Genomic DNA, 17496 nt, shown 5'->3' on the forward strand with positions numbered 1-17496 from the left:
GAGATTATGCTCCTGTCTTAAAACATTTTAGTTTAAATAAAAATAGCAATAAACTACACTATCATGCTTTTATAAGTATAAATAGAAAAATTAAAACCTACACATACATATTCAGAGTATCACATGAATACTGTCTCATGAACTCATTCACTCAATGGCTTTACATATTTCTTCCTAAATTTATCTTTAATGATATAATCATTGTTCAGTACCCACTGATTTAGAAATTTCTTGTATGTGTAACACAAATTCTAATTGGTCTTAATAATAAAATCCCAGAGTCAGATTAGGAGTTAATGCTGAAGATTAGAGCAGCAGAGCAGCAGCCACTAGAGTTCTTACCTCTCCAATGCTCAGACCGAAAGGGCTATCCTGTCTCTACGAATCCTCAGACTGACTGCCTCTGAGCTCCTTTCTCCACCCATCCACCACTCCTGTCCCCACATCCCTAGTGCTGGGATTAAAGGTGTGCGCTATCACTGCTTGGCCTCTATGGCTAACTAGTGGCTTAGCCATGCACTCTGATCTTCAAGCAAAATTTATGTTAGATTACAAACAAAATATCACTAACACATATGTTAGTTTACAAAGTACACAATGCCTGCCATGGTAATATTAAAATAGTAACAGACTTATTAGTTTAATATCATACATCTGGGGGGCTCAGGTGACACATGCAGGCACAAACTCAATTTCTTCCAATTCTCCTTGTAAACACTGCCAACCATGCTTAGAGATTACATCTTCATTTTGTATCAGTCTAATTACTACAATTACTTTCTATTCCATTTTCTCCTTTTGTTTCCTTCCCAGACTGTTCTAACATGAGAAGATGGATTTTTCAAAGGGATCTTTTTTCTCATGTTTACTCCTGCATAAGTCCTTATAGTTTCTTTCTTCCGCTTAATAGATCAATTTTGTGGGAAATCTGTTTGATCAGTTCAACAGTATGACTATTTACTTCCTACTAGCTGTTAGGCTTCTATAGAAGGCAAGCCAAATGAGTTAACAATAGCACCTAAGGTATATGAGTCATTACGGATTACCAAGAGACAACATAGCAGTCTGGTCAGAGTAGGGTATTGAGAGCTGCCTGGCTTCATTAGAATCCCTACTCTAAGCCGGGCGGTAGTGGCACATGCCTTGAATCCCAGCACTCGGGAGGCGGAGCAGGCAGATCTCTGTGAGTTCAAGGCAATTACTAGCTAAGCACATCAGGCAAACTATTTTCTTTCATACACCTCAATTTTCTGATCTATAAAAAGAGGATAATGATACTTCTTTATTATAAGATTAAATAGAGAGAAAAAGAGAGAGACAGAGGCTAGGTGTGGTGGTACACATCTTAAATCCCAGTACTTTGGAGGCAGAGGCAGGTGGATCTCTGAGTTCAAGGCCAGTCAGGTCTACAGAGCAAGTTTCAGGACAGCCAGGGCCACACAGAGAAACCCTGTCTCAAAAATAAAAACAAAATATAAAGGAGGAAGGGAGGTAGAAGGGGACAAGGATACAGACTTTTAAGAGAAACTGCTTAAAACAATGTTTGATATGCAAAAACCATTCAATAAATTTTTTAAGTATTGTTCCCATTGTCATCTTCACCATCTCATCAACTTACTAGCTTTTGCTGTCTTAAATCCAAATTCTAAACCAGCTGCTATTTCCTCAAGTGCCATTAAGTCAAGTGTGTAAGTTATGGAAGCGCATTCTTTTTTTTTTTTTTTAAAGTTATTTATTATGTGCACAGTATTCTGTTTGTATGCCAGTAGAGGGCACCATATCTGATTACAGATGGTGGTGAGCCACCATGTGGTTGCTGGGAATCAAACTCAGGACCTCTGGAAGAGCAGCCAGTGATCTTGACCTCTGAGCCACCTCTCCAGCCCCTAGAAGCGCATTCTTAGCTCCTAAACTACTCCCATTCTCTCAAGCTGTCATGCCGCAGGGCGTTCCTAGGATAACACACCATGTCCTTCTGAGGTCAGTGCGGCTGATGTGCTTTCTAGCTTCTTTGCCTTGATGTAAAACAGTGCTTTCACTCCGAGCCTTTCTTCCCCTTCTGTACTCACTGTTCCACGACAAGACTTGACATAATTGAGCCTTGTACTCTTTTACAGGCTAATCACAGAGCTCCCTCAAGGCCTATCCAATCAGTGAACAACCAATGAGTCAAGTAAGGCTTTAGAAAACCTAGGTCTGTTTTCTGACCACAATTAGCCTGTGATGTGGGACCAGTACTTCATTTCTGTAGAGTTGGAGCTTCATCTGTGAAAACAAACACTCTCAGCTTCCCCATTATAAATATAAATAAACAGATAGAGAGTCTTGACTTGTTTTAAGTCTTTACTTGGTAGTAAGTCACGTAAAGACTTATGGAAGGTGGCGATGCTTGACAAATCAGAAGAAACGGCGTGTAGTAATAGATGATTTAAGCAAAAGAATGACAGGAGGTAAAAGAGTGTGATAAAACAAACATTTTAACTACCTATATTCTCAGAGATAAGAAGGCACAAAAGGAGGAGAGAGACATCTTGGGCAGAGGGAAAAGAGGGGCTGGGAGGTGACAGGTTTGGTTGAGATCACTTTTCAGACCTCTATAAACTTGTTACTAGGAATACTGTTGTTAGATTTGTCGATGGACAAATGGTTTTCCTAAATTCTGACAGAGCAATAGACAGTGGTTTGACTGAAGGACTCCAGGGAGGAGGACCATCACTCTCAGAGTACTGACAGCCGGGGAGGGAGCAGATGCGCACAGGGCTGGAGCAACGGCATGCTTGTTCTTACAGCGGATCTGCGTGTGGTTCCCAGCAACCACATGGTGGCCTACAACTCTGTTTCACAGGGTCTGAAACCTTCTTACATCCAAGAGCCCCAGGCATACATGCAGTACACACACATATATACACAAAGGCAAAACACACATAAAAATAAATATAAATAAGGAATTCATCATGTAAAACAATAGAACAAAAATGCATAGAGTACTTTCAAAAAATGATCTTGGTCTCAAATTCTAAAACAAGGGAAACTTTTCTAGGTAAGAATGACTCATTCAACAAAAGTCTCCAGAACTCTACAGACTCAAACCTGCTAAGTTCTAGCGAGCAAAACAGACAGTTCCTGTCTTGAAGTTTGTAAATGAATGGGAGAGACTTATTAAGTGAAAAAAGTTATAAATGCTTAATATTTATCACTTAATAATTTCAAGGGTGATTTTAAATGAAAAAAAAAATAAGCCGTAAAATCAAAATTTGTTTCCCATAGTCCTCAGTCTGCACAAGAGATGCTATAAAATATCCATAGAAGAAACAGTAACAGGGTTGTCCTTACTGAGCAGGCATGGAAACAGGAAGGAAAGAAAGAATCAGAGATCACAAAAGAACAAAGCCTGGTAGCCTCCCAACAGCATTTGCTACATGAAAAATCTGGAGACAGGTTTGGATGACAACACTATGACATTCACACAGCACTGCCACTTCATGATCTTTTTGTTTTGTTTTCTGAGACAAGTTTTCTCCATATAACAGTCCTGGTTGTCCTAGAACTAACTCTGTAGACCAGGCTTACCTTGAACTCACAGTGATCCGCCTGCCTCTGCCTCCCAAGTACTGGGATTAAAGGTATGCACCACCACCACTAGGCCACTTTGATGATCTTTATACTATACTTGAGATGGGAGAGTCAACAACCCCATAGTGAGGGGGTCAGGATAATGGTTTCTACTGGCCTATAACTAGTCATAACTATGGCTATGGGAGACAGTAACTCTATCTTTGGTTGAGATTTCTTATGAGAGAAACAACTGGTCCTTTAATTAAGGCAACAATAACTGACAGTCCTGGCAAAATGAATATTTACTTCTCTTAACTTCAAGAGTATATTATCTGTCAATGATGGTAAAGGTCTTACTTTGACAAAGTCCAGGACAGCTTCTCTCTGAATCTGCTTAGTCCTTATTTTCTCCTCCTCATACTGCAGGGCTGCGAGCTGTGCCTCTCTCCGAGTGCACTCGACTGACTGCTCTCTCCTCTGATGAAGCTCGAAGTCTGAATGTGAAAGCTGCAAGAGGTTTCATGTTGGACATGCAAGTGGGGATAAGAGTCAACATGTCAATAACCTGTATCAAGAATGCTGCTAACTCAAGTTTTACTTTGCAGTATTAATGTTTTAAAAAATTCACTGTTCTTTATGTATGAAAGCAGGAACTAGCATGGACACATGCTATATGAACTGAGAAGACAAATGGTAAGATTTATAGATATTTGGCAATTATTGGCAGTTTAAGTATTTAAAAGAAAATTGGGCTGGCAAGAAAGCTCAGCCAGTAAAGGTGCTTGCCACCAAACACTAATGACCTGAGCTGAATCCCAGGAACCCACGTGGTAAAAGAAACAACTACCCAAAGTTGTCCTCTGACCTCTACATGTATGCCGTGTGATGTGTATGCATAGGCACACACATGTGCACAAGGACACGGACACACACATACATATACAAATATAGAACACATATGTACATATACACATTAAATAAATATTAAAAATTAAAAGAATGTTATCTTAGTTTAGCAAAATCAAAACGGAAATAACAAAGATAAATCTAGTAACTAGGCCGGGTAGTGGTGGCACACACCTTTAAGTCCAGCACTCGTGAGGCAGAGAGGCAGGTGGATCTCTGTGAGTTTGAGGCCAGCCTGGTCTACAGAGTGCGTTCCAGTACAACCTGGACTACATAGAGAAATCCTGTCTCAAAAAAACAAACAACAGCAACAAATCTAATAGCTAAAAAGACCTACCCGATTGTGATTTGGTGGCAGTGATAACACGGATGATGGTTCAGCAGGAACCCTGGCTCCCAAAAAGAAAAATAAGAACTCATTGACAACAAGATAAGGGACAAGAGAAATTTTCATTATTAACAGAAGTTTCTGCCGATCAGTAGGCAACCTGCTGAGTTATAATTGAAAGAGTAAACGTAAGCCCAAGAAATGACATTAAACCACAGCTTACCTGACGCCCTCAACTTGCATACCATGTGACGGCATCACTGATGGCTAGCTACCCACCATCTATGCCAGTCAACAGGATGACAGTTGGCTGAGAACACTTTTCAAACAGCATCTTTTTTTTGGGGGGGGTGACACTTTACTACCATCTCTGAAACAAGAGCGATGTAAACTGAGATCCTCTGATGACACAGCCATCTCATCAACAGAAACCTGGACTGAGACAGAGCCTATACTGGGACTTTATTTACACAGCATCTTAAGGAACAAAGTAACGACTACTGACTTTCATTCTGAAGGAAAAGGTGAGGCCCTATGTGCTGCTTATCAAAAATAAAGACAGCACCATCCTCCTCGATTTTACAGTTTGGTAGTTATTTTCTTCCTCAAGCAGGGTTACATTTTTCAAGGCTCTGTAAATCATGTGTTTCACTGACATCAGTAAACTTTATGCCTATGTTGACATAGGCAAACAAGAAAACTTTCTAAGCTCTTGTAATCGCAACACCTAAAAATCAAAATTGTTTACTCTTGCTAGTGCTAGAGGTCAAATTCAGGGGCTCAAATTCTTTAACTTGGCACTTAGGACTACCACCTCACCTAACGTGCCTAACTTTTCTCCAGTAGGATCCTTGCTGCTTCTCTACCACATAAAGGCAGCCACCCTCCCTCTCTATGTGTGAAGTTTATTGTGTGGTGTGATTATGTAGTACCTTTCGACTCTCAGCTGTCAGGATACCTTTTCCCTCAGAGCTGTAATAAAATAGTGATACAGCTCAATGGATAAAGATGCTTGTCACAAAGTCTGACAACCTGAGCTTAACCCTGAGAATCCACGTGGTGGAAGGAGAGAAGTGACTCCCTACAAATTGTTCTATGGTGTCTGAACAGACACAGAACATGCACACGCATGCGCGTGCTCACCCACAGACAGAGAAAACAAATTAAAAACAAGGATTCAATTTAAAATTAAAAAGCAGGCAAAATTTAATTGTTGTTCATTGTTTCTTCACTTCACCTTTGTCACTGGTAAATGCCTACTTTCCAGACAACTTCAATTGGCTTTTGCTACCCAGACAAACACCCAAGACACCAATCTCGAAAGAAAAGAAAACAGGCAACAGGGAATATCCTTACGAGCACTGCCTATTATTTGCTTTGGGAGCAATCGAATTATTATTAGTCATAGCTATAATTATACATAATATATATAATAATTATATGCATGTAATTATTAGAATATCCTTAGTATATGAGCATTGCCAAATATTTGCTTTGGGAACAATCTGATAATTAATAATTTCTATATATTGTTATAAATCCAATGAATTAGGAAATTTACTAAAGTCTGCTGGGCTTCAACATCTTCATTTATATATATAATGTATATATATACATATATATGTACATATATACATACACACACACACACACATACTTTTTTTTTGTTTTTGTTTTTCCGAGACCAGGTTTCTCTGTAACTTTGGAGCCTGCCCTAGAACTAGCTCTTGTAGACCAGTCTGGCCTCGAACTCACAGAGATCCGCCTGCCGCCTCCTCCCAAGGGTTGGGATGGATTAAAGGAGTGTGCCACGACCACCCGGCTCAACATCTTCATTCATAAAGTTAGAATAAATATGTTTACCCCTAGGATATGTTATTAAAACTAAATAAGATACTGCAGGGTTGGGGAGATGGCTGGGTTGGTAAATTATTTGCAAAGCAGGCATTGGAAACTGAGTTCAGGCCCCAGAACGCACATAAACAGTTGGTGAGCACTTATAATCCTGGTGCTGGAGAGCCTGCCTAATCAGCAGATGGAGAACCCCAGGACAGCCAGAGACCCTGCCTCAAAAAGAGGTGGATGTGTTCCTGGGAAACAACAACTGAGGCTGTCTGGCCTCTACATGCATGCATACATACGTGTAAGTACACCTGCATACACAGTTCATCCCCTCAAACAGACATGTTCATTCACACATAAACAATATTATAAGCCCCAGAGACCACAAAAACATACTGGAATGACTACCTGTTTACGATGACAGGAATTAATTACATCTTTGTCCCAGCTCTACTATTGTTGATGGCTGAAACTTCCTACAGCTTTTAATAGACATCTGTGAATGATCTGAATCCAAACAAAGAAGGGACCAACTAAACCCATCCCCCAGCAGGCTATCTGTTCTCACCTGAACACTTTTTGAATTGTTTAATATATACTCTTCCTACCATATTTCTCTAATCTTTAAAACAGAAGCTAATGAAGGACCCCAACACTGCACGACATTTCTAAGCCCTGCCTTCTTTTACACAACTGGAGACAGGGTCTCACTATGTTGTCTCGGTTAGAATTGAATTTTCAATCCTTCTACCGCAGACCTCTGAGTGCCTGGGATCCCAGGCCTGTGCCAGCCAAACTCAGTCTCCATTTTTAAGTCTTACGTCCACTGGTTCTCTAGAGCAGCAAAGCTCCGCCCATGGTGAACACGACTAAGGCAGCAGGCCCAGTCCTCATTTGGCCCAGTGATCAGTAATATCACTTCATCTTTCCCTCTCTTTTTCCTGTGCAGTTTTTGTGGTTTTATGTATCTACTCATGTTCATTGCTGTGCAGCCTAGCGTTGGGACTGGTGACTCTGATGGCCAGCTATGTGATTCTTTCTACTTCGTGGTTCTTGGAGGGAACGTTGTGAGCGATCTCAGCACAGTAAGTTTTGTTGCACATCAGCAGCACCTCCAGCTCTAGCCATTGTGGACCAGGAACTTTCAGAAGCCACTGGAGAACATGTTGCTGCTCCTATAACGGATGCTGGGCACCAGAGTTTGGCCCTAGATCTTCTCTGCACCCTAATGTCAATCAATACATCTAGCTTTCTGCCAGTTTTGCTTAATTTTGACACAACAGTCTGACTGGTGCCAAGTGAACTTGTTGGTCCTCTTTTTGGAATTCATCAGAAGCTGGAGGGGTAGCTATTGATGCTGCCAAAGAGATGGCAGTGGCCTTGAAGGCAGCAGAGAGGAAGAATGAACCCTGCTCTATTTTAGAATCATCCTTTTCATTTTAGCCTTTCAGACACTATCCTTTGTCTTCCGTCCCACGAGTGCTCCTGCTCAGGCTCTTTTGCCAGTTGTTTAAGTTCTAAGTTCTCCATATCTCTTGTGTCTAACAGCTTACTCAAGTCTTAAGGGTGTACCTAATGGGCATTTAAAGAAAATGACCATATCCATTCTGAGATAAAGATAAAAGTATATAAAATTTAACTAAACCTCTAAGGAATAATTTATGAATATAAAAGGTCAAGTTACAAAATTTTCATATGAGGGCGTGGAGAGATGACTCAGTGGAATATAGCACTGACCGCTCTTCCAGGGGACCTGAGTTCCAGTCCCAGCACCCACACAGCAGCTCACAACTGTCTCTGCCTTCAGATCCAGGGGACCCGACAGCACGAGAAAACACCAAGGCACATAAAATAAAATTAAAATATTTTTTCTTATTGATTACTCTTCCTACATTTCTTCAGTCCATCAACATCATAGTTCCTGAGACAACATTTAGCATGCTATTTGTGTGAAGACCTAGGATGGATGACAGGTGATACATATTTACTGTCAGCTGGGTGTGGTGGCACATGCCTTTGAGTTCACGAGGCAGAGGTGGGTAAATCTCTTAGTTAAAGGACAGCCTGGTCTACAGATTGACTTCTAAGACAGCCAAGGGACACTGACTTGGAAAACAAAAACAAAAAATAAAACAAAACAAGAACAGATATATCAAGCCTACTGTTTTTAAGATTTCACACACAAAGATCAAAGACTGAAAAAAAAAACTAACTATAGTTTATAGCCAGAAACATTTTAGATTCTAGACTGAAAAACAATATTGAGCTAATTTTAGAACTAGGGAGACTCAGTGCAGTGGAGACTGTATATACTGAAGAAAGAAAGAAAGAAAATACATATAACCTGCTCCGTTTCCCCATCAAAAACTTAAGTGACAGAGTAGGGGCTTCTGAAAATCTTTAAATTTTCTAGAATAAATACACACCCCTCACCACAAAATTTCATTACTAATAAGTACTTTAAAATCAGCTGATTCTAAAGTCCTGATTTAAGTACCATGTTTTACAATGGTGTGAGCACAGATGCAGACAGATCTAGTTTAAATACACGGCATGGAAAAAAAACACCTAAGTCAGATGGCTTCATTATATTTGGATTTACACAAAACCAAAATCGATTCACAGTCTTAATACTGAGTTTCAAGACAGAAAGATGACGGAGAGTTGCCTTTTCACACCTGCTTTGATGTGAGTATCTTCTTACGTCTTCTGTTTTCTGGAACTCTCTAACAGCTACTGGCTTTACTGGTGAACCCTAGATCAAAAAGAAAAAAGAAAATAACTTTAACATACATTATATGTATAAAATTCTGTCATTATATTCTTAATTAGTTTTACTTTTAGAAAATCAGACACAAAATTTTATTTTGACAGGATATTCCTTGGTGAGTGCCGTGTTTAAAAGCATACAGGCTAGCAGGTTGTGATGGTGCATACCTATAATCCTAGAACTCAAGAAGCTGAGGCAAAAAACAATTGAGTTTGAGGACAGCCTGGGTGACAGAAGACTCCAGTCTCAGGACCTAACAGCACAGGCTGCAGAGACGGTCGCTGCGGAAAGGCACCTGCTGTGCACAAGCCACCAGAGTCTGCCCTCCAGAACCTGCAGAAAGTTGGACAGTGAGAACCAACTCCAAAGCTGTCCTCTGACCTTTGTGGATGTACTGTGGCATGTGTGCTGACACACTCACCAACACGTACATAAAATTTAACAAACGAACAAAAGCAGAACCAAACTGAAACAAACACACACAACCCATAAAGTTGTATTACATGGGCTTTGATAAATAAAAATATGCAAACTCTATGAATATTTATTTTATTTAAATAGTTATCTTTTTATTTTTTATATTAATTAGTTATTACAAAGAGTAATATTGTCAGAATAAAAAGGGCCTTAGCAGCCGGGCATGGTGGCATACATTTTTAATCTCATTACTCGTGAGGCCCAGAGGCAGGTGGATCTCTGAGAGTTCGAGGCCAGCCTGGTCTATACAGTGAATTCCAGGACAGCTAGGACTCTGTAGAGAGACCCTGTTTCAAGAAACAAAACAAAACAGCTCAGAACTCCCACCTGGCAAGCTGACCTGCATTTGCTGAGCTAGTGCATGCATGACTCCCTTCCACTGCTGCAGCAGATGTTACACACCGCCCAATTGTAGAAAGCGACATGACACAGAAATACCACGAGCTCTATGCCAAGAATTACAGCTACTGCACAAGAGTAGTTAAACTTAAAAACACTAAAGGAGCCTCTAGAGTGTGGTAGGACACTGCTCAGTAGGCCAGTGAGCAGTTTCTGCTCCATGCTGTAGAGACACTCTACTCAGACAACCTATCATTATAAAGTGATTAAAGGAAGACAGAAAAAAAAGAATTTCTCTAAAGAGTATTATGTAGCATTATTAATTTAAATTTTATTAGAAAGCAAGTCTTGACTCCAGCAGAGAAACTAACAGCTTGAACCACAGGTCAGTTTTATCAATCACTGGTCTATCATTATTTTTTGGCTACAGGATTTGAATTATGTGATTTTATCTGATTTAGAAACAAGTGTCCTCTGAACTGCAACAAAAACGACTGTGTTCAAAGCCTTCCAACAGGAGCAGAGGATTCTCTGGAGGAATGCTACTGCTCTGCAGTCACTCTGCTTGAAGCAGTTGATCCTTGATTGCTAAGTTAAAGACATCACTCTTCAAAAAGGCTCCAGTGTTCCTCAAACAACCGACTGCTCACAGCCTGGGACAAACTCCAGACATGGACACAGCACACACAAGAATGAAGTCATTTTACTCTGCTGACTAGCTAGATTGAAGAATGCCGTTCTACTTGAGACCCTTGAGGAATTGGCAGAGATTCTACAGTGGTCTGAATGCCTACTTGTTTTTTAGGCAATTCAATGCTTCATTATACGAGACACCCAAGAATTTTAATAGCAAACAATTTCTATTCTGTTAACATAGGATAAAAGCATCAGCATAATTAAACTTATTATTATTCTATGGGTAACTTGAACGTTTCCTCAAAAGTCAACGTTCGTTTAATTAATTACCTATCAAATTATGATTTATAGTTAGCAATAGTATAATTTTGCTAAATAATATAGTTAGCAAACCAATCAGGAAAAGAAAAGAAAAGGAAAGAAAAAAGCCAGTCAGAAAGCAAAACAATATAGTAAGGAAAAGTATCCTGTCCCATGTACTCTCCACAAAGGCCTGAGGCCATGCTCAGGTGTCATGCCCAGGTCTCCTTTTACTGCATCTTCAAATGAATGAAATATGCCTTATTATCTGAAGGATAAAATTTGAATCATTTTTTAGACTACTTCCTGATTTTTTCAAATTAAGTCTAAAAACTCCAGAACTAAAATTGGAAAGGAAAATAAAACAAATAGGCCTAAACCAATAAATAAATAACTGCCATGACTGAAATCTACGCCATCCCAAATTGTTTTCAGTAGGAATACCAACTTTCTTAGGCCAGAATGGGACTCTACCTCATGGGTGATCCGCCGTTGTTCAATGTATGCCATGAACTGTGAGCTGAGACTGTTGGCATCCAAGCCTCTGGGCTGTTTGACGTCGTTCTCTTCTTCCTCTGTAGTACAGCTGTCAATGTAGTCAATCTGATCCAGATCATGCTCCACTGTACATCCCAGAGAAAGAGAGACAGACAGAGAGTCAAAGTTAAACAGCCAATAAAGACATTTGCTTAAATTACATTCTCCCTTTCCCCTTTGTCTGTTCTGTGACACATGTCTTTAGGAGTTAGTCTATAGACCCTTGCAAAAGTAGTCTTTTGAAAACCTTAGTCCAAATACACTACAGAATGCAAAAAGTGAGGGTGAACCATTGAAGTGTAGACCCTGGCGTCTATTTATTTTCTCTGGATGGCTCCATAGTGTTTTAAACAGGCAGCCTGAGTCTGTGGGACAGAAGACGGTTGCTGCTTAGAGACAGAAGGCTGTCTGTATCTTTTCATTAGTTTGAGATCCAGAAAATGTAATAGTTAACTCAAAAGAGAACAGAAGACAAAAGAAGATATGGGATAAGAAACTTATTGACTGTTTCCCTTCCTGTAGCTCAAACTTAAAAGAGAGAGAGAGAGAGAGAGAGAGAGAGAGAGAGAACAAAGAGTTCCCTATTAGAAGATTACTTGCTAGAGGTCAATGCTTCAGATAGTTCTGCAGCAGTTTGGGAGTGAAAGAGAGTCATCTGAAAAATTTTCTCTTCTCAAAGACACTGGCTGGAAAGTGTATCTTATAACTTTTTAAACAAAATGTCTACACCACTAGAAACTGGAGGAAAGGAGGCAGCTGAAGACACATAGAATGCTTTCATCTGCAATTGCCAAGTTAAAGTTAACTACTTTTAACAGCTAGTTAAAATGGCTCACTAGGAAAGAGCTCATTGCGAAGATGTTTCTCAAGCAAGACATTAAATCCCAACTGTAGTTTTATGCTGTCCTACTGTGCCAGAACACTGAATTTAAATGAACTGCAGCTTATATTAAATTGAATTTTGTGTTACAAGTTTATAAAGATTTAAAAAAATTAAAAGGTTATAAGTTAATATTACATTAGAAATCTGATATAAATATATATATATATATTCACTCATTTTATTTGCTGTAATTTGTCCAATTAAATAGTTTATATATTAAGACCATTTCTCAAGAAAGCAACATCAGGCTTTCATACTATCCAGATTAGTACAGTCAACATTTGATGAAGATTTTGTAGTTATATCTCAATTCAGAAAAGACACATTTCAGCTTTTAAAATTTGTATGTTGGGTATATTTTTGGTGTGTTCATGTGTACATGTGGAGGCGAGAGGTTGATGGCAGATGCCTTTATTGTTAGCCACCTTATTTTTCATAAGCTAGTAACTTATTTTTTACATTTATTATTTAAGGGGGCACATATGCATGGCACACATGTGGAGGTCACATTTACTTACTGGGGATACATATGCCATGTGGAAGTCACATTTATTATTTGTAAAGGACACATAAGCCATGGCACCTGTGTGGATGTCAGAGGAAAACTTGCACAAACTGGATCTTTCCTTCCAGCATGTGAGTTCCAGGGATCAAATGCTAATCATAAAAACTGGCTGCACTTACCTTTACCAGATGAGCCACCTAGCTGGGTTCCGCTGTATTTTTTAAAACAGAGTTTCCTATGGAACCTGGAGATCACCATGACCTTGAGGGATCTACCTGTCTCTGTGCTGCCATGCCTGACTTTCAGGTGGGTGCCTGGGCTAGAACTCACCTCCCTGTATTTTCACAACTGCCACCTCCTCAGTCCCCAAATGTCACATTTCAAATGCTGAATAAACACATGGGGCTAGTGGCTAACACACTGAAAGGCACAGTTGGAAATTATGTTGTCTTAAATATAGTGACAGTACAGATAACTAATGAGAGCAAAATTTAAAATAAAATTACTAAGATATGAATGGGATGGTAAGTGACAGAAATGAGGAGGAATGTAAGCCAGAGAAGACAAAACAACAACAAAAAGCCCACAAAAAAAAAAAAACTGACTTCATTAGAAATGAAACTGCTTCTCAAAAACACAAGCATTTCTAGAAAATCTGTGTAATTTCTCCCTCAGTACTGGCCCTCAAGATTTGAACATTAGACTTTAAAATTCAAATTAGAAGAATACAGAATGGAATCCTAAAACTTGCTTCAGAAGTACATGGAAGCAGAGAGAATGGTCTATTTTATAAAAACGACTATGAAGTTCAAAATGTCAGAATAAGAAAAGCTAGTCTTCAGAAGCTCCGAAGAACACACTCCGGAGTCTACGCTAAGACATGCCCTGGAGGATGGGCATGCTGGTAGGCGCTTTAGTCCCAGCTGTCAGGTGGTTGCTGTAAGGTTACTTGAACCCAGGAGCTAGAGGTCAGCCTGAACAACGGGGTGAAAACTCATTTTAAACAGTGTAGGCTAAATGACTCAGTAGGGAAAAGCATTTCTTGCTAAGCCTGATGACCTGAATTTGATCCATGGGATCCACAGGGTGGAAGGAGAGAAGAGCTGTCCTCTAACTCACCGAGCCTTGTGGTGGCACACTCCTTCCCAATAAACAAGTAACTCTATTTTTAAAAGTTAAAAACAAACGCAAGCAGATAAACACAATTGATGAAAGAGCTCAAGAAGCCTCATTAAAATAGAGAATCCTAAAAAGAGACAATATTACTTCAGAGGAATATGTAGTAAGACCAAGATAAACAAAAATCTACTCCAGATAAACTATACTTTTTAAGATTTCCTCTGAAATAAGTATTTGAGGGAAATAATTTTAATTACAAACTGAAAATGAGAAATTCAGTTTTCATTCCAAACTTTTTTTTTTGTCATATATAAACAGAAGTCTTTAGAAGAGTGAAGGAGCTACAGACACGGAAACCTAAGAGCGGCTGTGACAAAATTACATCACAACGGGGATCACTAACTGCCTAGGCCCCCACCATGCCTTCCCTGCATGCTGCCATATCTTCTTCACCATGATGGACTGCATCCCTCAGGAACCCTAAGCCAAAACAAACTGTGTCTTTCTTAAACAAAAACGTTAATGTGGGAGTTGGCAAAGTCCTTGCCCATCACACACAAGGCCCTGGGTTCAATCCTCAGCACTACAAATCCAGGAGTGGTGGAACAAGCCTGTACTCCCAGTGAGAGGTAGGAAGATCACGTGGACACAGGAGGAGGAGGTTTGAGGCTAACCTTGGCTACTTAATGAGTTAGAGGCTAGTCTGGGTTATAGGAGAGTCTGCTATAAAACAAAACAAGCTAACGATAAAGGATTTAAACGTCATCACAATCATGCTTACCTCCACCATTTGAGACTACCACACTGCTGCGATTTTCCTGGTACTGGCTTTCTCTCCGAAGTCTCTGCTCTTTAGTAATCTCTGCCACTCGAAGTGGCAAATCTGAAAATTCATCTGTAGGCTTAGAAAGCAGAAACATTAAAAACCATAATCTCCACCAGGCAGTGGTGGCCCATACCTTTAATCCCAGCATTTGGAAGGCAGAGGCAGGAGGATCTCTGTGAGTTCGAGGCCAGCCTGGTCTATAGAGCGAGTTCAGGACAGCCAGGCCTACACAGAGAAACCCTGTCTTGGGGGGGGACAAAAAAAAAACCAAACAGTCAAATCATCATTTTAGATTCTAGATAATACAAAGAACAGGGATAGAAACTAAAATTTACATAGAAAAGATAAAGCAAAAAAGTTTGGGGAATTGACAGTGAATATTGTATAATTATATGAATATATTTAATGCAACTGAAATATGTACTTTAAAATGGTAAACTTTACCACAATTAGCAAAAATAGGATATTCAGAACTGTAAGTATATACATGAGTTTAAATTGTCTACATATATATGCATTACAATATTCACGAACATAGTTACCAAGACATACATACATAACTACAAATTATAAGTTGTGATCTAATTTTAATTTGGTTTGACTTACTTCTTATTTGATTTATTAACTTTTTTAGGTTTGACAGGGTCTCACTGTACAGGCTTGGCTGGCCTGGAACTCACTATGTAGTCCTGGCTGGTTTTGAACTCAGAAATCCACCTGCCACTTCCTCTTGAAGTATGTCTAATAATATAATTATAATGTAGACTATATGCATTAATATACTAATATATGTATATATTAATATTAATATATACATATAGTATATATTAATATATTATACATATAACATATAATACTATTAATTAATCAAAACAGACAAACAAGCAAACCCATGTATTTTGTGGCATGTGAATGAACTCACTAAGGTGTCCCACCTTCTGTAGGACTGAAGCCAGCCCTTGCCAGTGGCCAGGGAAGAGCTCTACCACTGACTGGTTTCCAGTCCTACTGACTTTCCCAGCTTCCATCCTATCACTGCTCCGCTCCATCATCAAGCTCTAATGGCAGGGTTTTTTATTGTTTTATTTGAGACAGAGATTTGCTATGCAGTATAAGCTGCCTGGAACTTACTACCCAGGTCAAGGTGTTTTCAATTTGTGGTCCTCCTGCCTTAGCCTCCTAAGAGCCAGCTAGGCTTCAGCTTTAACCACCGCAACTCCTATTCAGCTTTCCAGAAAATCCATACATGGGATGAAACCGTGTATAATTCTCCAATGGCAGGACTATGTAAGTTTTTTGCCCTTTCTTTGATGTCTCTATTTTATGTAATAAATTGAATTCCAATTTAGACACTCTATTAATTTTTAATTTTTTCTAAGTTAGGAGTTTTGGTATACGAAGAGAACACTTACCTCATTTCCTGACCACCTCTTATCCCCACTATCCACACTATTGAAGCCTGAATCGAGAGCTCCATAAGGACGTGAGTACAATTCTTCATGGCTGTCCAAAAGAAGTGTTACTTGTTACTATGAGGTTGAATATTTTTAAAATTAACATCTGAAATTAACCAGTCACAACTTTACTAACAAACAGCCTATGATTAGAGCTAAGTGAACAACATTCTCTGAGCTTTTTAACAGGAAAATTCCAAATAGGAACAAAGTAAACAGAATAGGATGAGTCTCCACACTCAGAATCCACTTTCAAAAATACCACTGCTCAATTCTGTTTCCACTGTGCGCATGTGTAATGCTAGCTCACAATGGGTTTCATCTCATAGCCTCTCCAGACTCGTGTCAACTGTCTTCATGTCCCACCCCCCTGCCAACCCCTTTCTGCTTTATCATCACAACCGTTCCACCGTCCTGTTTTCATGTCCCTGAAGATCTTGCACCATGATCTTCTTGCTAGCTTTCACACAAGTAAACATGCACACGCCCACACACAGGCATACTCGCACATGCATGCACACATACGCAGGTCCTAACCAAATGAAGAATTCTCCCTATCTGGTTTTGGTACCAGTATAACCTGGCTTCACGGGTAGGTTTGGCAGTTTACCTCCCAATGCAGTGGGCAGCAGAAGGGGCACAAGCACTAGCTCTTCTTTAAAGGTCTGGTAAAATTTAGCAGCTAATCCATCTGGTCCTAGACCTTCCTGTGTTGGAGACTTGACCACAGCTTAATCTTCATTGACTGATATTGCCCTAAGTTGTTTATACCATCTTAATTTAATTTTGGTAGGTCATACAAGTCTAGGAATTTACTCACTTCTCAAGAGATTTTCCGTTTTTCTTTTTGGAACATATGTTTTCAAGTCTACACCGAGGACTCTGGACTCTGGTAACCCCCCCTTCTTCATCTCTAATTTCTATGTCCGCTCTCTCTTTTTCTTGGTTAATCTGGCCAGCGGTTTATCAATATTGATTATTTATCAAACAACCGTCTTATCAAGTCTACATGTTATTCT

At 39.5% G+C, this 17496-nt stretch overlaps 1 protein-coding gene across 24 annotated transcripts in view; it reads right to left on the minus strand.

Moving 5' to 3' along the window:
• Lrch3 (leucine rich repeats and calponin homology domain containing 3) overlaps window positions 1-17496 on the minus strand; it is a 108934-nt gene that overhangs the window by 32136 nt on the left and 59302 nt on the right. For 19 of the 24 annotated variants that reach the window (XM_048454073.3, XM_048454078.3, XM_048454068.3 and 16 more), the window contains exons 7-12: window positions 16436-16526; window positions 14979-15099; window positions 11628-11776; window positions 9310-9386; window positions 4799-4850; window positions 3913-4062 (exon numbers count right to left, since the gene is read on the minus strand). In XM_048454073.3, coding sequence (XP_048310030.3) covers window positions 3913-4062; window positions 4799-4850; window positions 9310-9386; window positions 11628-11776; window positions 14979-15099; window positions 16436-16526 — 640 coding nt within the window. The remainder of the gene's footprint in view (window positions 1-3912; window positions 4063-4798; window positions 4851-9309; window positions 9387-11627; window positions 11777-14978; window positions 15100-16435; window positions 16527-17496) is intronic. The other 5 variants (XM_048454086.3, XM_048454083.3, XM_048454081.3 and 2 more) reach the window with 1 other exon arrangement.

Source organism: Myodes glareolus, chromosome 2 (genome assembly GCF_982192425.1).
Source record: "Myodes glareolus chromosome 2, mMyoGla1.1, whole genome shotgun sequence".
Classification (NCBI taxonomy): domain Eukaryota; kingdom Metazoa; phylum Chordata; class Mammalia; order Rodentia; family Cricetidae; genus Myodes; species Myodes glareolus.